Genomic DNA, 23,391 nt, shown 5'->3' with positions numbered 1-23,391 from the left:
GCTCTGACTCTCATAAGGCCACATTAGCATGTGCTTTTCAATGATTGGGCTATGAGGGGGCGAGCACCTCGTTGTCAAATAATTTGACCTCTGAAGGCAATATATTACACTGGATTTTATTAGATGAGACTTGCATATGAATGCAGGCCACACTTTTTAAATCTTTTTTACAGATTTGATCTTTTTAGAAATATTCAAAACTCCTGTATCATTATCCTCTCACTTCACAATTGGGCAACACTGTGATGATCTACCACGAGAAAAACTCTTTGAATCCTTTAACTTTGTGGTTGTAATGCAATAAAATGTTATAAAGGTCTAAGTCTCTGGACATAACAAGAAATGCATTATGTGTATTAGATAAAGGCTAGGACTGTGATCCTCATTAACAAATAATTCAGTTGCTTTTAATTACCACATATAAGGTGATTAAAATATGCCGATCCCAACTGCTTGCCTTCTTTGGTTTCATCGTTTAAAATCCAAGCCTTTTATCTCGGTGAGGTAGAGTCATTAATGTCGCTGATTAACCAGAAATGCATCAATAATTAACCATGACCAATAAAGCCCCACACCCTCTGTCACAATCCTAACCACTCCAACTCTCATGTAGATTCATTTGTGGTCTGGAAAAACAGGCCTGAAGTGGCATTTTCTTTGTGGAAAAAATAGAACCAAATAGCTACTTTCTAAATCCTGTAGATTGTAATCTGAGAGCTGCAATTAATGCTTTCACCTTTAAAAGCCATCCACTGCTACTGTGGAGGCATAAGAAGGAAGGAAAGCAACTTATTCTTAGCATAATGGGAAAAAACCTGTTTTCACTGGTTTACCTAATTCAGTTAAAAACAGATATTTACCTACACTATTAAATAAACTATTTTTCTACCAAGCATCAACTTGATATATATATATATATATATATATATATATATATATATATATATATATATACCCAATTGTGGCATCATCCTTTGCCTATTAGGATGCTCTCTGTCGGGACAAGCGTTATTTTCTCTGACACTCCCTCTGTATGCTGTGTTCCTTCTTTCCTTTTTTCTTTTACTGACAATGTATTAGTTGGAATCTTTCATTAATTAGTTTACAGCTTCTATAAAACCAATGCAGATGACATTCAGTTGTATGTAACTTTCAAGTCCCACTTGCTACATTCTCTTCTAGTTTCCTTTAGCTTAGCAGCTTAGTCTAATGTGGAAAATATGAGACGTTTAACCCTAGTTGTACAGCTGAATACTAATAAAAGATATATAAACTTTTGGATAATACAAAAAAATTGGAATTTTGCTAATGAAATGTAGTTAATCCTAACTGACATAAAAAGGAAAAATAAATCCAATTTAAAGCCAGACAGTGAAACAATATAGTAATGCAGCATCTTTCAATGTTTGCATTCCTCTTTAAAAAGTTAGTAGCTGGCAGAAATGTTTTACTATGATTATAATTCATAAATATAATTTACATTTTTTAATGCTTCCTCTTTTTATCTTTGTTTATTGCCCTCCTATTGGAATACTTTGTATTATGCACAATATATTATTGTGAGTATTAATAGTTACAGTTAATCTGCCATGATAGATATACAACAGTATTGAGTTTTCTCTCCAGTCCGGACTGTCCTCATCCTCCTTGCTGTACCTACCTGGTGGGATGGGTGGAGCGTCAGGTGTCGAGTTAATGATTCAACTCCATAGCTGCAGAGATTGACAGATATGGAAAGAGAAGGGAAGGGGAAAAACTGAGGAAAGCTAGAGAGACGTGAAAGACAGACTTGGCAATGTGATCTCAGAAAAGTGTTCAAGGGTTGAAAGAAAAGGGAAGAGGTGGTAATGCAAGAGGGGCTGCTGCAGACTGTTGACCGCCTGGGAATCAAGCAGGTTCAAAAGCTGGAACTTCTCCACAGCTGAAGTGGTTGTTAAGCTGGAAGTAGGCCAGGCTGATCATTCAGCTCCTTTTATCCATGCGGCCTGAATAGGCTTGACAAGTGTTCATCTTTAATACTGATCTACACCTCCTGCAGGTAAGGTTATCAGTTTTTTTTTCGCTTTTTTTTAAATGTCTCCTTATAGTAGTTATCTTTCTCAGAACATCTGAAAACTGTAATTTTGAAATATATATTCTTTTTTCCTGTTCTTATTTACAGCTACTGGCCCTTCACATAATGGCCAATAACACTGTAAAACAGAGGCATGTTAAACACACCAGACTATTGCAGTATGCCTTTTGAGAATCCAGCTGTAGTTACACATTCCCATGAATTATTGATAAAGCAGCAGGAAGTGTGCAGAGTGATGGCCGGATCAGTATAATGATAGCTGGCATCATCTTCTCGCTGCACAGCTGAAAAACACATTTCCCTTCCCAACACCTCCAAGTGTCATTTCCTGCTCAGATCACTTCCCACATGGAGATTGTTTCTATTGTAATCACTTATTCCACACTAGTATTATTTTGTAAATAGCATAAATAAAACATCAATCTGTGAATACATGAGTTGCTGCTATTTATCCAGAATCTGTCTCAGTGGCACCCGCAATGTGTTTTTCACTTAATGGCGGTTTCTGCACCCTGGAGGTTATCGTGGCAATCTGTCCCTGGTTGTTTTTTATTCCATCAAGTTCCTAGAAAGCTCACAAATTGTGTTTGTGCACAGCTCTCTTGTGTGTCCAAGCTATACAGACAAGTTAATAAAATGCTTTAGGGCAAATCTTTGCATTTTGCAGAATGTAGGAATATTTTTTTTTTTTTGCACAGGTCAGTTGGCTCGGCAGCAGCAGGATTATATATCTGCCTCCTCACTCTGTGAATTTAAGCTTAAAAAGTGTGATTTTCATGGTTTATTTAACTCCTTTCTTCATAGAGACCTTAAATCCCCCGTCATGGTCTGCTGCTCTGTTTCTCCACAACTTTATGATTTAACCTCTTGTCTAATCTCAAAGCTGTCCAATGTTCAGGGTGAGGCAGCAATATATTCGGGGTCACGTGAAGTGTGCTGTAATCATGAGTAAACAGGTTGGTTTTTACTGGGCTCCTTGTTTGGTTTATTGGTAAGGGAACCAATAATCTAGTATTTCAAACAATACACATGGAGGTCCTGTCAGTGCTGACAAAACATCCTTCTAATATCTGTGAAGATACCATATTTGCAGTGCTTGTGTAAACAGCTGATCTAGATTAAGAAACAGGGAGAGAGGAGCTTATCTATGTGGTTTTGTTTTGTTCCATTCAACCTGTGCATTTGTTACTTGGCAAGATTCATTCAACCTTAAATCCCAAGTTTTATTGGCAGAGCTTTATAGCGTTCTATTTCTGAACCTGTGCAGAGTTTAAAAGGTAAAGTATAACTCATAGTTAGAATGCAATAAGCATTTATCCTCTGTTTCTTCTTTATTACTTTTAAATGTTGACCAAAATAAGAACCCTAAAGGAGCTCCAGTAAAAGCTGATAGGTAGCACCCTGTTGGCTGTCCATCATTAGCATGTATTATTCAGCAGATGTCATGTTGCCTCACAGGCAGTGGAGTTGGTCTTTCAAAAACGTATGAACACAGACAGCTCACACAAATGTTTTCCTTTATAATCCCTTTCATTAAAGATAAAATATCTGAACACAATTTGCCAGCTTGATTTAATCTAAGCTTTAATAATAATTTAAAATCTAGGTTAAATGAAAAAAAGGGCATTTGTGGTGGGAAATAAATCAGGACACCCACACATTTATCCCCCCTTAAAATGGATGAAATAGCAACCGGACAGATCAGATTAGGTGCAAATGATCAGATCATCCTTATTAAGTGCTTTTTAAAAAGTTTGTCCAGTTTATATCAGAAATATGACATTTGGTATGATCCTGATAAAAGAGTTAACACCATGGCAAGACAGAAAGACGTGCCTCTGATCTTCCAGAAAGAGATGGTATACAGAATTTTTTTTGGTTTAATTTGAGCTAGAATCCTTTCTCTTGAAAGATAAAACATGGATTAGACAGCTTTGTAATAGCTTCTTAATAGGTTCTGGTTAATTAATAGTGAGTAATAGTGTGTAAAGAAAGGGTCAGTTTATGTATCTTTTCCTATTATTTCAAATTATTCACTATATTTCTACGCCTTAATTATACTCTCCTCTCCCTGTAGACATGGAGAAACAGCTAGAAGAGCTAAAGCAGCAGCTTGAGAAACAATGTCAAATCAATAAAGAGCTACAGAGGCAAAATAAGGACCTGGGTAAGTAATACAAACAAAACATCACATCTAAACCAATCTGCTTTTCTTTTTTTTTTTTGAGTGGAGATTTTTGAAGTTGTCTCTGAAATTCTTAATTATGGCTTTAAAAATGAACAAAGTTGTATTTTCCATTATAGTGTATGGTAAAACTGGGTTCTTCTACGTGAATGTGTATTAGGTAAATTGACATTAAATTTATAGCTGCATGTAAAAGTCAGCTGCTCAAGGAAATAACCTTTCTACTTCTCCACATGCTTGCACAAGATAAGGGATTGCTGCAAAGCCAATAACTTCAAGCTTTTTTCTCATATACAAATAGCCATCATGTGAATAACTGAATTTTACATTTTTGCATCATGATTTAATTGATGGACTATAATATCATAAAACAAGCTAACAACAACTATTTTATTTGTGTTTTGTATTTTTTAATACTTTATCAACATGTCAAGGGAAATAAGGCAAACCTTAGATGTTCCAACCTGGAAAAGGGATGCTTTGTGGCCTTTCTGTCATCTCTGAAACTCGGACATTATTTCCTCAGAGTGAAAATAAACCCCATGATTATATTTTATCATGCAACTAAACATGCAATATCATGTACAAAAACTTTAGCCTCTGTCATAACATAACACAACACAAAACAACAACATTAAAACTGGATAATGCGGAGATTAGTAAAAGAATGCAGTGGTGAACAAGGAAAAATTAGGACCTTAAATAGAAAGGCAGAGGTGGAAGAAGACAAAGGAACTAGGCAAAAGGTGGAGCAGCTGTGGCAGGAGAGGAGGGAAGCTGAAGCAAGCTTTTTTTTATAATACTTGAGGCAAATGCAACACACACACAAAAAAAATCAAGATAAAGTTTTTTTGGATAAACTTTGAAAGTGATGAATTGTGTCATGGACCTTTATGTTGTTTGTTTTTTCTCTTGGTTTGAAATTTGCACGCACAGACTTATAGACATGCAGATCCATTTCGGTGTTTATGTAATGCAGCCAACCATTAATCAAATGCAAAAAAGAAAAAGAAAAAAACTATGTATTTTCATATCAATTTAACACTAGTATACAGAATAATGTAAAAAAAAATAAAGCTGAAATGTAATATAATTTTTCCTTTTTTGCTTTTAAATTAAATTGATTTTAAAGGCAGACCCTGCATATTTGTGTTGCTTAAAATATGAAATTGATTCATTATTCATTATTCTACAACCCACTTATCTCCTAAACCCATGCTTTTTTCTGCAAACTCAAATCCTGTTACTGTGATTGGCCAACGTTTGAACATTTTAAACCAGCAAAGACAAAACCCTCCTATTTTAATCTGGCTTCTATGAGGATCTTTGTGATAAATCAAGCTTTTAAGACAGAATGGAAGATATGGTCAGCAATTTCACACATAATATGTAAAATATATCAAACACTTTCCCCCGCCAAGGTTACCAGTGAAGCAGCACCTACAGATTTACACCGTTGATTGTTGGCGGCATTTATAATGAAAATCCATCCACCAGTTCTTTTTACTAATATTTCATAAGAGGAATTTGTGAAATAAAAAAAGTAAACAAAACCTCTCTCTGTTAGGTCAACCCTCAGTGTCTTGTTCTTTGTTGAATTACAAATGTAGCATATCGAATCATGTATGCATGCTTTCTACAATATCTTGTACATTAAACATGCATGTTTGTTTTTATTTTGCAGAGCTACGGCTAAAAGATAAAGAAAAACTTCTGCAGCAACTGCAGAGTCAGTACCACGACCTTGGTATGAGACCCAAATAGGCACCATCTATACACCCAATGTACCTCCTTACATGGTAAAAAGATTATCTGATTATAATGTGGGACATTTTGCTTGTTTCTGTCCTTTTGCTTTTTTTTTTTTAGAATTTCCCTCCCAGGGTGCTAATGATGCCGAACCTGAATTCAGGAAGAGTCGTGCAGCTGTTATAGCCCCTGAACCAATTCAGGAGAAGCTGGTTATTTCACGCAACAAGGTCAAGAAGACTAGCAGGTCAGTGAGCAGTTCTCCTCACTGCATTTAACAACTCTAACCCTCCAGCTCATGGGATTAAGCTGTGTTCTTCTATCGCTTCTAACTTTTAATAATACATGATTTTGAATTTATCATTGCTTATAGCAGGAAATTTTTCCAAAAGTGAAAGGTTGTGACAAAGGATCAAAATCAGCACTTATCACAACTTAGCGGTTTAAGATGTGTTAACTCCTAGGGCCATTTTTAGACACCTTGAGGCATACACAAAATTGACAACTGATGCCTTATATAATTTACATCCTACTTTAAACTGAATAGATATTTACCAAGTCATGTATGGAAATCATTATTTTAACATCTAATTATTTCATGTCAATAAATAAAATAATTCCATTTTAAAATGGAATGAAATTAACATATACGTTGTTTTTATTATGATATTTTCTGTCACCGCTTAAGACAAATTTCTTTCAAGAACTATTTCATTTAAAACATATCTGGTCTGCACAACATTTAAACAATTAAGAACAAAAATAAAGGTCAATAACAAACCTAAAACAAAACAAAAAACGATAATATTCAGCTACTGCAAACAACCTTGATCAATTGTAAACTTTTGCTTGCATGAGTGCAGCTGCCACATGCTCCATTTCTATAGACCTTACAGTATTAAACAGCACACTATTAAAATCAGAGTCAGTCCTCTAAGCCTTTTTTTGTGATATAGAAATGAGAAGTTTGTGCCCAATATGTACACACTGTTAATTATTTACATTTAAATCATATTTAACCGTGTTAGAATCTGGTTTAAGGAGCTGTTCACACCAGTGTAAACTCAATCCCAGTCCCTCTATAACTCAGGAACTGTGTGGTGGAATGGAAACCGCTGGTCTCGGCATGATTTTTCCAGATCCTAGATTGGTTCGCTTCAGTGAGAATGTCTCAGGGTTCCAAAATCAGGAAGAGAATTTGACACAGGACAAGCTTATTTGAGTTGTAGATTAAGAGAAGAGGAATGTCATATTAAGATATTGAATTGGAAAATTATATAGTTTGAAAATGACTACATATGACTACATGAAAGAGCGAAAGGGTGCAGGTGCACAACCATAGTTTGAACCTCAAGTTTATCACAGAAACTGCCTAAGACTGACTTCATTTTTTTTGTGTCTCAATCAGAGCAATAGTGGAACAATTCCACAAAAAAATAACCAGTTGCATCTACAAGCTGCTGAATAAAATCTCTTTATGAAAGAAAGGTCTGAAATTTCTTACCTTTCTCATTTCCTGGACTGATCTTTTGATTAAACTTTTGATTAAAGTTTCAGTGCAGCCAAATAACACCCAAGCATTAAATGAAACCTATCCCTAATGAAGGCCATTAAAAGATTTGTTTGTTCATATTTAAATTAATTATCTCAGGTGATACCTGGGAATCCCTTTTCAGCCTTAGACTCCAGGACATAAGTATGTATTTCTAATATTTACTTTCTGTCTCTCGTTTCTGAAATTAAAGCCCAAATATAATAAAAATGTATTCCTCATAGAGTGAAATATTAAAGCCTTTATTATTATTATTATTATTAATATTATTTTGATGTTTGGACCTTAAAGGTAATGAAAACACAAAATGCAATGCCCCAGAATATAATAAGATCATATGGTCCCACAAAAAGAGCTAACTTTGAACTGAAATGAAAGTTATTTTGTGTGTGTTTCTACAGTGAGACCAATCTGATTATTAAAGCCATCCAGAAAAATGACTTCTTGAGCCGCCTTGACGATGAGCAAATAAGCATGATGGTGGACCTCTTAAGGTCATCACAGTTCAAACCTGGGGAAGAAGTCATAAAGGAGGGGTCAGAAGGAGACAGCATGTACATAGTGGCCGGTAGGTCCATGTCTGGAGGTCAGCTGCTCTATGTTTTATGGTAACATTGGACCAAAATTCAAAATTACTATTGACATATCCAGAAAGTTAGACTTAAACTTACACAACTTTTATTTCCATTTTTTATTCACAGACTGTATACAACAGACACTCTGTATACACTCTGTGTATAATGGTGAAATTTTGTTTTGTACAGCTTTCATGACATTTCCATTTCTCAAAGTGCAGCAGCGATCAAATGTAAACAGTGTGGGAGAACAAAACATGGTGCAAAAAAAAAAAAAAAAAACATTAAATATATGCAGTGTTTTGGTTTGGTGTTATCAGTTTGTGATGTATAAAATGTTTTTTCCTTTAGCTGGTGAACTCATGGTGACTCAGTCAGGTCGGGACCTGAGGAGTCTGACAACAGGGGATGTTTTTGGAGAGTTAGCCATCCTGTACAACTGCAAACGGACAGCAACAGTCAAAGGTTAGACTCTATTTATAGCTTAATTATAAAGAATTTCACCATTTTTCTCCTATCTCAGACATTGGCTTTTAACTTTGTTATTGTTTCAAAGTAATGAAGAGGCTTGTGTCAGCTCTGTGTATTGAATCAGCATCAATGTATATGGCACAAGTCAATGTTAGTTTGCTCCCTTCATGACATCTCTGCTGTGGAGTATGAATTCTAAAGGACAAATATTTTCAATAACTTCTTTAAATCGGAGGAACAAAGTTCTAAAGATGATGCATATTGGAAAATGTATATATGTTGCATAATACTTTTATAGTGTTGCGCCGAAACCATTTTTCGGCCCTGATACCGATACCCGATACCTGGCTGGACAGTATTGGCCAATACCGATACCATACCGATACCATCTGTTTGAAATTGATGTGTGTTTATATGAAGAACTGCATATGACTTGTATGTAAAATAATTACCATCACAGCTTGTGAAGCAGGATAGGGACTGACACGGGAGTGGATTTTCACTCCTGTCCCGTCCCACTCCCACAGAAAAAAATGGTGTCCCGTCCCGATCCCGGGCCAGAATAGAAATCTAAATCCTGTCCCGTCCCACTCCTGGTGAAATTACTCCCACTCCCATCCCGCTCCCATTCAGAATGACTCCTGCTCCTGCACCACTCCCATTCTTGTTGTTTTTGAGCGCGGGTGAAAAACTCAGAGCGGAAGTTACTATTGGTTTGCTCCCGCTCCCGTCTGCTCCCGTTAATGTTTAATCCTGTACCGTCCCAATCCCGCGATCGTTACTAATACTGACTCCCATCCCACGGGAATCCCGTGACCCATGGGATTCCCGAAAAAATGTCAGTCTCTAAAGCAGGAGAAAGACTAATACAAAGTGAATCCAGTAGAACTTTTTATTGCTTACCTGGAATGGGTGACAATTGTTGAATAAACTTTTGGCTCTCAAAATGGTATCGGTGCCCTATTTTTTGGTACTCACCGATGGCACCATTCTAGTGCTGGATCGTTATCGGTGCAACACTAACTTTTACCCCCCCAAAAAAACAACAAATAAAAAAACAAACAAAAAAAATACTTATTTGAATATGTAAGGTAAGGGAAATTCTTTGGTATGATAAAACATAAAGCTATAGAGAAATTGTACCATTAATCTTCTTAATTGATCTTAGGACTTTCATTTATTTAGAGTAAAATATGATTACTAAGCTTTCAAGTAAAACAAAATATCTTATCTATGTGACTCTGAAATAACCTCCGATGTGAATGGAAAAAAAAGGAGAATATTACACGGCTTTGGACAAAAACTCAATCTTGTGTATGATTTAAATTAAATATTTATCACAAGCTAATCTTGAAAGGGTGATAAGTTCTCAGTGACCCATTTGGAAAAGGTTTGTTGAAGGGTTCTAAAGTTGTCCTGTTTTAGCAGCTCATCAGAGTACGAAGCTTGTAGAGAAGGAGATGTCAAGGGGTACTTGTCTACAAATCAGAAGCCAACTTGGGGCAACAGGGACATTCTTTCACATTTGATAGTTGGAGAAAAAAGAATGAAACAAGGTTTATTAATTAATCACTGTATTCATGATATTATTCCAGAACTAGTGCTGTTTTACTTTCAACTTTTCCAAATAAAACAAGCAATTTAAAGCAGATGCAAATTATATATTGATCAAAGTCTCTAGCTGGTATAAAAATTGTTTCAATTATATTTTGACCTTTTTTTTGTTTTGCATTTTGAAGCTTTTTATTTTAATATCACAAAACCGATCATAGGAAGGTTTATTAGAGCACTTGAATAGAAACCTTGAAGAAGACAATAGAGATTCTATGTTGTGAATCTAAACTTTTAAACATGCAGATCTAAAACCTTTCATCAACTAGTTGAGGGGAAGAGTAAAGAAAATACTGAGGAAAAACTGCTTTCATGAAATAGTTTGAAAAGTTTTGATCTTTGTTCCCCTTATAAAACAGCAAAGACACCTGTGCATCTGTGGTGCATGGAGCGACAGACCTACAGAACAATTATAACCAACAAGTCCAAGAAGAAACGGGAGGAGCTCATGGGCTTCCTCAAGACGTGAGTTTTTCTAATCCTCCAACAGGCCTATCTGTTTTTATTTTTAGGAAAAAAACATACTTAATCTGTTTATTTGTTCTTCAAATGTCTTTTATTATAGTAATGCCTAATTCTGCTATTCCACCTGCCTCCAACAGGTCTCGTACTCTGAAGGATCTGAATGATGCACAGTTGTCTAAAATCATTGACTCCATGGAAGAGGTAATTTAATTAACAATAGTTAAGAAACACTTGGCAATATTTTCCTGCTTATTTGGTAAAATATTGTATGCATTTTGAGGGCTTAAAAAAACAGCTAATTATGTGAGGTAAAGCATGAGATGTCAACCTATATGTTATTCTGTTTTTTACAGGTCAAGTTTCAGGATAAAGATGTTATAGTTCGAGAAGGAACAGAAGGAAACACTTTCTACATTATTCTCAAAGGAGAGGTAACTCGATGTCAGAACATGTGAAAACGGCTGAGATATTGAACCCTTTTTGGTCTAAAGGTGTGTTGTCTTGTTAGGTACTGGTGACTAAGAATGTGAACGGACACCAGAAGCAGATTCGCAGGATGGGTAAAGGAGAGCACTTTGGGGAGCAGGCACTCATACGGTTAGCATTCAAATGCAACTAATAACCTATTTATAATGTAAAAACATTTAAATAAGTGTCTAATTTTCTGGATGCTGCCTTGCTTATCATTTTACTTGCGAAGTCTGTTGATTTTTTAAACATTTTGGAGATATTCAGAATAGAAGAAAATGAAAATCCAATGTTCCCCCTATATTAAACTGGCATTTTATGTTTTTTTTTTTTTTTATTGCGTTGCATGTGATGATAAATATAACAGAACTATAACTGTAACGTTTTACCTCGTGGAAGGAAATGAGCCAACTGATATTTGTGCCCCTCTCTTAAATTATTTTATTTTGAATTTTTCATTCACGTTAACTGGTTGTATATAGTGCTACGTTCATATTTTCTGACTCATAAAATATAAGAAACTGATTTAGATGTACCGTACTAATAATGCAGAGACTTAGACATGTCACCTTGTTTTCTTCATGTTTCCACAGCGAGATTTTGAGAACAGCCACCTGCACTGCTGATGGACCTGTTACCTGCTTCTCTATGGACAAGGAGTGAGTCTCACCAGCTTTGGATGAAGATTTCCTCTTTCTTACTGTTAGATCCATTTCTTTTTAGATAATGTTTTACAATTAGTTTCATGTCAGTGTTGTTGTTTTTAAGGGTTTTTGAAGAGACGATCCCCGTAGAGCACCTTGAACTATTTGATGAGTAAGTAACTCCAGAGTGGGAATATAAGCTCAGTGGGTTTCTTGCTTACTGTCCAGCTTGTTATTTTTTTCCCCTTATCTTTCAGCTCTAAAGTGATGCAAGAGGCTCAAGCTCCAGAAAAGCCAATGTGAGTGACAGTAAAGAAAAAAAAGTCTGAATGATTGTGCTTGCAGGCTGTAAGAAAAGTATGCAGACTATCATCTGGTATATAAATAGCTCTGTGGACAATGGTAGACACTTTTTAGAGAAAGATTAATGGTGTGGCTCTTCTTGTCAAAACCAAAGTTCAAGTTCTAGAGCAAATAGCTGTTTTTGAAACACGTTGAAAAAACTTGACAACTTTTTCTCTTTTGAGAAAAATTAGACACACACTGTAGTTTTGTAGCTGTAAGAATCATTTATGATGGTTAGTTTTAGTTGGCTTTAATGTGTTGTTGCTATCCAAATGAAATCAACCCTCCAAGAAAGATACTTCTGACAACACCGGACAGTGCACAATGAAAACTCTTCAGTTATCTTTAGATTAAAATGTATTTTTTCTAGTTTTTTCTATTCATTAACACATTTTAAATGACTTCTTCCTTTGAAGAGGTATTCTGCCCACTGTGCTAAATATGTCACCTCATTACTCTTATTCTGCATGCATATTATTTTACCTCGTCTGACCTCATCAAGGCAGTGTTTTTTTTTATGCATGTGATCAAATCTATCCATTTAAAAGAAGCTGGAGAGGTTGCCAAAGGTGTCAATGTTACCCCTTTATTAACTATATTGTCTTCTCATAAATTGGGGTTTAGTTTTCAAGGTAACTGCATGTTATACTTAACAGAGTGGAAGTGTTATACTTTCCTATAACGTTCCTAGCTTCTATTCCTTTGTCTTTTGCAGGATCAACAGTTAGAACATGACTGTTTTCTTGCTTATGTCACATTCCCAGCCAAGCCTATATTAAAAATCAGATGGTCTAACCCCTCTTAAACTTCAGAATGGTGCCGAACCAACCGTTTTAGACTCAAAAGCAGGATTTTTAACAAATGTGCAGTAACCTCTCCATATATGGTAAATTGCCTGCACTTGTATAGCACTTTTCCAAATCAGTAGACTCCAAGGCATGTGACATTATATTCATGCATCACCCACCCGCACACTGATGGTGGTAAGCTACATTGTAGCTGGCCTGGAGCACAATAACACGAGGTGGGGCTGCTGTATAAAGATGCCTCTGGGCCGTCTGACCACCATCAATGGGCAAAGCAAGTGTCTTGCCCGATGTCATAATGACACTACCACTGTAAGACATTTGTATAATTAATTAGCAAAAAAAACAACAATGATTTAGCAATGAAAAGTAATTTTAGATAGATTTCCCATTGAAGAGTCTCCTATATATATATATATATATATATATATATATATATATATATATATATATATATATATATATATATATATATATATATATATATATATATATATATATATATATATTAATGATCTGTGATTCTTATGTCTGAATTTGGCTTTTTTTTCTTCTTGTTTGCATTTATTGGAGCATTTATTGTGATAAAATGTGTCAAAGAGTACACTTTGATTGGACTTTAGTTTAAGAAGCAAACAAGAAGAAAAAAAGCCAAATTCAGACATAAGAATCACAGATCATTAATATAAATGATACAGCAATGGTAAAATGCTTTTTTCTTTTCTGTTTCAGTCCAAGCTCCACTCTGAAGTTTAAGGATCTGATCCCTGTTTTATATCAGGAGGGACGCTTTCAAGGGGATCCTGTCACACTGGGAGTTGGAGGATTTGGTCGTGTTCAGCTTGTAAGTTCCCTTTCAATTACCGTACTATTGTTAGAAGTAATTAAAGGACTGGACACAGCGGGTTTATAATCTTTTACTGAAAAGGCTTTTACTAACTACTACTAGGTAAGAAATGTCCACTTTTGGAACTGAAAGCAAATGTCGATTTTTTTTTTTCTTTTTGTTGAGCTCAGATGACCACAGTGAATCATGGGAAATACTACGCCATGAAGCAAGTCAGCAAAAAGCTAATCGTTGTCAAACGGCAGGAGGAACACATGCTTTTTGAAAAGAAGATCCTCAAAGCAATCCAGTGCGACTTCATTGTGAAGTAACTGCCCTAACATTTCTTGCATTCATTTGGACATTTTACAGCTGCCAAATTACACTTTAATCCTTTCTTTCTCTGCTGTTTGTAGACTCTATGCAGCATTCAAAGATACAAGATACATCTACATGGTGATGGAGTTCTGTGGCGGAGGGGAAATCTGGACCAAACTGAAGGAAGTGTAAGCAAACATACAAAAGAGTGCTAAGAGTGTTTCAGTGTAAAAGCAGTAGATGGCTGACTGATCTGCTGACTCAAAGAAAAAACAGAGAGTAGAAAACAACAAATAAATACAACCAAAGGGAAGCTGTTTATTTAGGCTATTCCTCACTATCTCTTATTGCTTAATTAGTATTATTAGACAAAACAAACCTGTATTTACAATGTGTTTTCTTATCTCTGTGATGACAGAGGGCGTTTTGATGAACATGTTGTGGTTTTTTGCACCGCCTGTGTGGTGGAAGCCTACGCTTACCTTCACAAAAAGAACATCATGTATAGAGACCTTAAGCCTGAGAACCTGATGCTGGACATGAAAGGCTACGTCAAACTGGTTGGTGCTTGAAACTAGGGCTAACTTAACTCTCTAAAGTCGTCTTACACATGGCTATCTGTTTTTTTAATGCTTTTGAAGAGATTCTTTTGACCCTGGATTTTGTTTTTCAGGTTGACTTTGGTTTTGCTAAGGAACTTATCCGTGGGGAAAAAACCTATTCCTTTGTGGGAACTCCTGAGTACATGGCACCTGAGATTATTAAGAACCAGGGACACGACTTTGCAGTTGATTTCTGGTCTCTCGGAATCCTAATCTTTGAACTTTTGGTTGGAAGGTAACCAGAAAAAGATTTACCTCACTACTTGTCTCACATTTATACTTAAATTTCTTACTATACATTTTTTTTTAGAAAAACAATCTCCAATATGTTATTGTAATAATGCATTTATAATGTATTTATGTATTTTTTTATACCAAACAAAAGAAAACTTTTGTCCCAAACAAAACTGATGGAAAACAAAAACAACACAACATATGCATCTATTCTCCTGCCATACAAAGCAGCAAAATTTATATAAAATCCATGATTTCTCAACCAACCTGCAGCTTGTGTGATCATTTAGCAATAGAGCTTAGAGGGGACGTTTAATTGCCTCTCGGTCAAGATGTTAACACAGTTTATTCAAACAAATACATCCCAGTTTTCCCATGGATACCATGTCCCTGAGGCAGTATATAAAACTTGGAAAGATGATATATGTCAGAAAGAGTAGTATAATTTTCTAACATCCACCATCATGAGTTGCAAAATTGTCTGAAAGTCCAAATTAAATTGCAGGCTGTTTCTAGATCATCCAAATATTGATATGTTATGATCTGGTTGGACGTCTTTTAAGCAGTAACTAGAGAAACAGCTGAAGACCAAGGACCAAAAGCCAAACAATTAGGGACAAAAAAAAGAATAAGATGAGTCAGAGTCCCTTCAGAAGGACATCTGTCACACTGAAAAGATACAAATAATGACCATTTTTTTCAACTTAGTTTTTGAATAATGGAATCTATGTATAAACCTGAAATTCAATCAGCTATGAATGAGAGTTTATATAACAAGAATGACTCTGTGATAAAGCTGATTCCTATAGTTCTGTTGATACACCTGCATGCAGAGCTTTAGGCATGCTTCTCGCAGATAGTCTGATGATGGTACAGAGTGGAAGAAACTCTACTCATTTATTTATCAGTGATTGGAATCTGAAGCAAAACATAAATTGTTGTAAAACGAGAAAGGCAGAGAGAAACTCAAATTCAGCTGAGTAAATGAGGTAAAGCTACTGTCAGTATACATCTTAGATACAGTTAGAATACTTTTCCAAATAATAAGTGTGTCATCTCAATCACCCAGTATAAAGAAGAGGTCTTGGCAGATTTGGGGCATCTATGGAGTTTTTGGGAATTCAATTAACTTATTTACTCTATTCTAACACCTGCAATCTGTTCTATAATACAAAAGTAATTTTAGATAGTTTGCATAGTTTAGGAACAGAAAATAACCATGAACAAAACAATATTCTACAAATCAATATTTGATTTAACTGTGATCAGCTACATTTCCCGCTACTTGAGGAAAAAAAAAAAAACTTGCTGCCATAAACATTTATTTATGGGAATTATATCTGTGTAGACCAGGTGTCCACTACCTTTACAATGCAAAGAGCCATTTTTGTCCTCAGTTTAACGAAATGAAACATATTAAACTGGCAAATAATGCATGATCTTTTGAAAAAATATCTATACATATATCTATACATATATATATATATATATATATATATATATATATATATATATATATATATATATATATATATATATATATATATATATATACACTATATTGCCAAAAGTATTTGCTCACCCATCCAAATTATTGGAATCAGGTGTTCCAATCACTTCCATGGCCACAGGTGTATAAATTCAAGCACCTAGGCATGCAGACTGTTTTTACAAACATTTGTGAAAGAATGGGTTGCTCTCAGGAGCTCAGTGAATTCCAGCGTGGAACTGTGATAGGATGCCACCTGTGCAACAAATCCAGTCGTGAAATTTCCTCGCTCCTAAATATTCCACAGTCAACTGTCAGCTGTATTATAAGAAAATGGAAGTGTTTGGGAACGACAGCAACTCAGCCACGAAGTGGTAGGCCACGTAAACTGACGGAGCGGGGTCAGCGGATGCTGACGCGCATAGTGCGAAGAGGTCGCCAACTTTCTGCAGAGTCAATCACTACAGACCTCCAAACTTCATGTGGCCTTCAGATTAGCTCAAGAACAGTGCGCAGAGAGCTTCATGGAATGGGTTTCCATGGTCGAGCAGCTGCATCCAAGCCATACATCACCAAGTGCAATGCAAAGCGTCGGATGCGGTGGTGTAAAGCACGCCGCCACTGGACTCTAGAGCAGTGGAGACGCGTTCTCTGGAGTGACGAATCGCGCTTCTCCATCTGGCAATCTGATGGACGGGTCTGGGTTTGGCGGTTGCCAGGAGAACGGTACTTGTCTGACTGCATTGTGCCAAGTGTAAAGTTTGGTGGAGGGGGGATTATGGTGTGAGGTTGTTTTTCAGGAGCTGGGCTTGGCCCCTTAGTTCCAGTGAAAGGAACTCTGAATGCTTCAGCATACCAAGACATTTTGGACAATTCCATGCTCCCAACTTTGTGGGAACAGTTTGGAGCTGGCCCCTTCCTCTTCCAACATGACTGTGCACCAGTGCACAAAGCAAGGTCCATAAAGACATGGATGACAGAGTCTGGTGTGGATGAACTTGACTGGCCTGCACAGAGTCCTGACCTCAACCCGATAGAACACCTTTGGGATGAATTAGAGCGGAGACTGAGAGCCAGGCCTTCTCGTCCAACATCAGTGTGCGACCTCACAAATGCGCTTCTGGAAGAATGGTCAAAAATTCCCATAAACACACTCCTAAACCTTGTGGACAGCCTTCCCAGAAGAGTTGAAGCTGTTCTAGCTGCAAAGGGTGGACCGACGTCATATTGAACCCTATGGATTAGGAACGGGATGTCACTTAAGCTCATATGTGAGTCAAGGCAGGTGAGCAAATACTTTTGGCAATATAGTGTATATATATATATATACTGTATATTGTTTCATTTCTTTTTTTCTTATCACCTATGTGATAGTATGATTTTTTTTTTTTTTTTTAGAAACCACCAATTCCTCTTTAATTTTTGGTTCAGCATTAAGAAAAAAAAAACTTTTGCAAGTTTGGATAGCCTGTCTTCTATAGGATGTTGATATCTGTGGAAAATGATGTTACAGCTATTGGAGTTTTCATTCCTCCAATAGCAATGTCCAAAAATCAATCTAAAAAAACAATTACTGGTGCTTTTTGTGTTATTAAGGGAATTTAATTTAATCCTTTACCAGAAAAGCTGAACTGATAAAACCATCATGTTTTTACAGAAATGTATTTACACAAAATCAAAAAAGAAACAGCAAAAATAACAACAGGGGAAAACATTGGCTTGTTCTTTGTTATTTTAAGCCAGTAATTAACCTTTGTGGAGCCACAGGTTTCAGTTCCCTGGCGTAGACCCTTCTTTCGCATGTTTTTTGTCCCTTCTGCATGGCTGATCACATGTTGCAATTGGTATAATCATCTTTTCCAGTCTATATATTAATTTTATTATTTAAAAAAAAAAATAAAAAAAATAATTTTCCAACACATCATTTACAGAATGTTAACCAGCAGATGGCAGTGGGGACGTGGGACTGATGTCAGTTTGTGCTTAAAAGTGTGAGTGTTTGAGTGCCACTTGAACTAAAGGTTTATCCTCCAACTCTTTGTTCTGCTTTCATACCTCCAGTCCTCCATTTTCAAGCTCAGAGCCTCAGAAGATTTACTCCAAAATTCTGGACGGAGAGCTCAAGTTTCCACCTTACCTGAGTGAGGCAGCAAAGTCAATTATCAGCAAACTGTGCAGGTAAGCAGACAAATACCAAAGTTAAAGCAATAACATTCTTAACTAGTTAATTTATCTTACTTTTAATATTCCATATTAATGGATTATAACTGAAAAATCTTGCAAATATTGTTAATAGAAAGCTGACTATTCTGTTCCTCTATATCTTAGAGAATGGCAGCTTATGCAGTGCTTTATTGACTGTCTCTCTGCATGCTCTTTGTAGACCTCGGCCAGGTCAGAGGTTAGGAAACACCAAGAATGGAATCAAAGATGTACGGCATCACAGGTAACCATGGCAACATGTTATTCTCATGAGGCAGAGTCAAGAAATCTTTCATCTGTCCATCCGTCATCCCCTGCAGCTACTCTGTGTATCAGACACTGAGTAAAGCGTTATTGTGATTTTTGTTATTGAAAATTTTCAACCATTTTTGTTTATTCTCTTGTTAATTGAGGGGGCACTGTACATGCCACAGCACTTCTCATAGAGCAGTGGCTGCATGTATGCTTACTCAATGCATATGTATGTAAACAATGAGAGGTTGTGCAAAATGGCATTACACTGCGTGCATTTTATATAGTTACATAATTAATGAGAAAAAATAGGCAAATAATTTAGTTTCTTTATATTTTTACCATAGTGGAGTAAGCATATAATAAGTTAGATTACCAGTACTTCTCATGATGTTATTTAGCAGGATTATCTAATATGTACCTTATTTTAACAACATCTGCCTTTTTTCATTTCAGGTGGTACAGCAGTATGAACTGGCACAAGCTGCGCATGTGTCAGCTTGATGCTCCAACCATACGACTCATACGAAAGGCAAGTCAAAACAACATTACAGATTTTTTTTTATTTTATGGTTTTTATAATATTAAAGCTTTTTTTTTTTTTTTTTTTTATAAAATTTTATAATTCATAATTTACATTGTGTACACATTTTTTATTACATTGTACTAATCCTTGTGCTTTGGTACTATCTAAGCAAGCCTCTCTGTGTTTGCAGCATTTTAAATAAGTGATTTGTTATAATAAAAGCTATTATAACAGTTATTAGTAATAAACAGCAAGGTGAAAAGATATTTTTTAAATCTAATCTACTCCATGGTATTATAAAGATTTCAGGCCACAAAAAAGGGCTTAAGAGGTTTTAAGAGGTTCTCTTCTTAAAACAGAAAATAAACACCATAAAATCATAACTTGTTTCATCCAACAGAGAAGCTTAAAGCAAAAAGTGTATTTGAAACAATAGTAGGGCCACTTAAACACAATATCGCGTAGCCTGGGGCTGCTGCCCCACTGTTTCATATCTTGGTACATTTTTAATGTATCTCAATCTTTTTTATGAGACTCTAAATGTAGAGAAGTTAAATTAGGCCCTTTACCAAGCTAATGTTGCTTACGATATACATTAGCTTGGTAAATTGATTGTCCATTATAATAAAAGGTGTAAAATAGCCATGGGTGGTTCTAGACGGGGGGCAGCAGGGGCCTGTTCTCCTGTAGAACTGGTCCTGGACCCTGTGTTGGCACCTGCACTGACAACATAATATGAAATCAATTTATGATGAGGTTATACTCTGGTGCAGACACCATAACTGAATGGTTAGCTTTAGGGTTTTACTTTAATATTGATCTGCACTTAGCTTTAGCTACATTTGAAATCAAGGTTCTGCAGGGGTGTGAAACCTGCAGGTCCAGAGCAGCAAGTGGTTTTTTGACAATGTTGCTCCTTTTTGTTTATTAATATTATTATTTTTTCTTTTGTCCTTTGCCCCGATGAAAAAAAAACTAAAACTGGCCCAACCCTGGTCTCCCCCTAATAAATATGGTCTACAACCACTACTTGGCCCAGGCTACCAGTTTTCTTTCTACTTATATATTATATAAATTCCTCCTGATATAGGAAATTTAAATTTGAGAGTCAGATATTAAATATCATTCTTGCTCTGTATTCAAATTCAGTGCCGCTAATGTAAAATGTTGAGTTTTCAGATGTGATTAGTTTATTGGAACTTCTAGCAGCTTGTGTTAAAATACATCAGAAGCAGATACAGTGTTTTAATAGAAGTTCCTTTTCTGTCTGACTCTGAACACATAAGACAGAAAGATATAATCACACATCATAATTAATACGTTCTCTTCTCCACATAGATCCTCTGCCTGCCTCTGATGTTATGTTCTAAACACTCTGAGAGCCCCCTAGTGGTCAAATTGTTGTGTTTGAACTGAGACTCTCAAGGTGAAGGGCCCAGTTTAGACCTTCTGAATGATAGAATGACTTGTCTTAGCATAACTAAGCATATTAGTAATGGATCCTTGCTGTAAAAGTTGTCCAGCAGTTGTGTGAATTTTGTAACAGGTTCCCAATTTACAGTTTAATTGGTGTTTGAATATTTAGAGGCTAATGCCTTTCAGTAGCTAAGGCAAAGGAAATTTGTTTTACCCAAAATGTCTGAAGGCCCTTTCATATCATCCTTCCACTCCAGGATATACACATGTTCTTCATGCATCATGGCCAGCTGTGAGCACCCATCCATTGGATAGGGCTTTAATTCATCACTAATATCGCATCCTGATCCACCTCTAGATTGAGTCCGATCTCTGATCTAATACAAGATTTTCTCAATAAAATTTAATGCAGATAATCATTTAAGGTGGGGCAAACCTATAAAATAAAAAGTTCCAACTAGCTTATAAGCCCTGCATAAGGATTGGGATGTAAACTTGTAGCAATACACAGAGAAGTGCTGCAAGTTTTAAACCACGCCCCATTGGGTTTGCAATCTTAGAGCAAGCTGTGTGAGCTCACCGAGCACACACCCAAATAGATGATGTTAAAAGATAAAGTGATCTGTAATTTAGCAGCTTCTGGTTGTGCATTTTATTGTCTGATTATAATCTAAAAGGTAATCAGTCTGGCTTAGCTGGAGATAAAAGCCACTAATATGTCATTTAAGCACAAGGCAGATACCCTGCAGTGTGACAACAGTAATGAGAATGTTGTAGCGTTACATTTTTCAGCAAGAGTGACCAGCATGTCCATCGAGAAAAATTCATGAGTCTTGACTTAAGACTTTAGATCGTTTATTTTACGAGGCTTTGGTACGAGTTTTGTCGCAAAAAAGTAAAAATGGCATGCATTGTGAAGAGGTATTTTCAGTTGGTTTGTATGGCTGAATGATTGGAACATACACCAGAACTGATGAGCATTTAAATATTTATTCAGAAGCGCAAAACCCCATATTACACCTGAGCCTACATCCAACTTGATTTTCAAAATATGTCATAATTAGCATTAAATGTTTATTTTAACAATTGGGGGTTTAGCCTCATGTGTAGCTGTTAATTTAACAAATCTATGTTCTCCTTCAGGGCCCCTGCTACATCAACTTTGATAAATTTCCCCAGGACCACACACTGGCTGAGGAGGAGTTTTCTGGATGGGACCGTGACTTCTAACACTCAGATTCAAAAGATGTAGGATTTGTTCATATGGGCCTAACGAGGAGCCTACATAAAGCAGCTGACCTTCACTTTTTCTGCCTGTAAAGAGCCCCAAAGATTAATGCTACTAAGTATTGATGCATCACACAACACTTTTCTTCACACCAATTATAGTGAAGCTGCTGGGACTCACTTAGACAGCATGTACTGAAGCTTCTCTGTTGTGGTGCTGAAAAACACACAGACCTGTCTCTGCAGACAAGGTATTAAGACAAGATGTTTGGACTCTGTGTATCATATTCAGCACAAAGAGACTTGGTAGCTGATGAATAAGTGTTGAATTCATGGAACACCTTTCAGTGATTGTGCTAAGAACCCTCACTATGTGATAAAATGCTTTAGACATATGGTAGAATTTGTATAAAAATTGTAATTTCTTACCAAGCAGTGCAGTAATATGAATACAGATGTCTATATTTGGTTAGGTTTGAAATAATAATTAGCTCAATTCCTTTTTTGGTGCAAATTTCATTTCTACAAGCCAAATAATAAACTAGCGTGTGTGATAAAGTAATAATATCATAAGACTCAAAAGTTATATATTCCACCTGATTATATGTAAATGAAACAATTGCATTGTGTCTTTTTATTTGTGTAATTCATTTGTTAGGTTATAAATCTTGTGTAAAAACTATCATATATTGTATCTCTTCGTTTAAGTGGATGCTGGATAAAATAAATCATCTGCTATGTTGAACCAGTTGAATTTGATTAAAACATTAATTAAAAAAAGGAGAAATTAAGAAAATCCTGAACTTTGATAAAATGTTTCCAAAGGTTTTTTAAATAGGAACCAAAACAAGAAAGATATGGAGGAAAATGGGAAACTTCCATCTTATGGCCTGAATAGAATGAAATGGAATAACAAGAATGGCAACCACACAATTTATGATCTGCAATACAGTGTTCAAAGAAACTTTGAGCACTGCAAAAATAAGATTAAATATTGCAGAAAAACACTACATTAGTATAAAATTGTATAAAGGACTCTTCAATTGTTTTTTTTTTTTGGTAAGCTTTGAAAAAAAAAATAAATAAATAAAACTGTTGCAAATTTTTAATGAAATGAAGTCTAAGCACTCAAGCTGCAGTACACCATGAAGCATGGTGTTGCTTCATGCCTATTTATCACTTACTAGGGGTCACGGAGCAAATTCAATACATCCCAATACTTGAGGTCATGTTGCTTTAATCTGAAGTATCATTGAAATGGGAGTTTCAACCAGAAAATATTCCAAATACACCTGCAATCAAGCAGCTTATTGGATCCAGACCAATAAAATAAACGTATGAGGTGACATTTGTT

The 23,391-nt window shown here is 35.9% G+C and overlaps 1 protein-coding gene across 1 annotated transcript; it reads left to right on the top strand.

The window, feature by feature from the left end:
* The first annotated feature begins 1,715 nt into the window (after positions 1–1,715).
* Positions 1,716–22,887, top strand: prkg3 (protein kinase cGMP-dependent 3). The gene is made up of 22 exons (XM_038287560.1): positions 1,716–2,038; positions 4,152–4,241; positions 5,944–6,006; positions 6,129–6,255; positions 7,962–8,128; positions 8,487–8,600; positions 10,577–10,682; positions 10,820–10,883; positions 11,036–11,113; positions 11,191–11,279; positions 11,744–11,809; positions 11,919–11,966; positions 12,052–12,093; positions 13,678–13,789; positions 13,963–14,099; positions 14,188–14,277; positions 14,508–14,649; positions 14,763–14,926; positions 18,476–18,592; positions 18,798–18,860; positions 19,325–19,400; positions 21,954–22,887. The coding sequence occupies exons 2-22, from the start codon at positions 4,154–4,156 to the stop codon at positions 22,038–22,040; spliced, it is 2,040 nt and encodes a 679-aa protein (XP_038143488.1). The 5' UTR covers positions 1,716–2,038; positions 4,152–4,153; the 3' UTR covers positions 22,041–22,887.
* Positions 22,888–23,391: the final 504 nt, after the last annotated feature.

This window comes from Cyprinodon tularosa, unplaced genomic scaffold (genome assembly GCF_016077235.1).
Source record: "Cyprinodon tularosa strain WSP-4 unplaced genomic scaffold, ASM1607723v1 ctg24, whole genome shotgun sequence".
Classification (NCBI taxonomy): Eukaryota; Metazoa; Chordata; class Actinopteri; order Cyprinodontiformes; family Cyprinodontidae; genus Cyprinodon; species Cyprinodon tularosa.
This window is presented reverse-complemented; position numbering and strand designations above follow the sequence as displayed.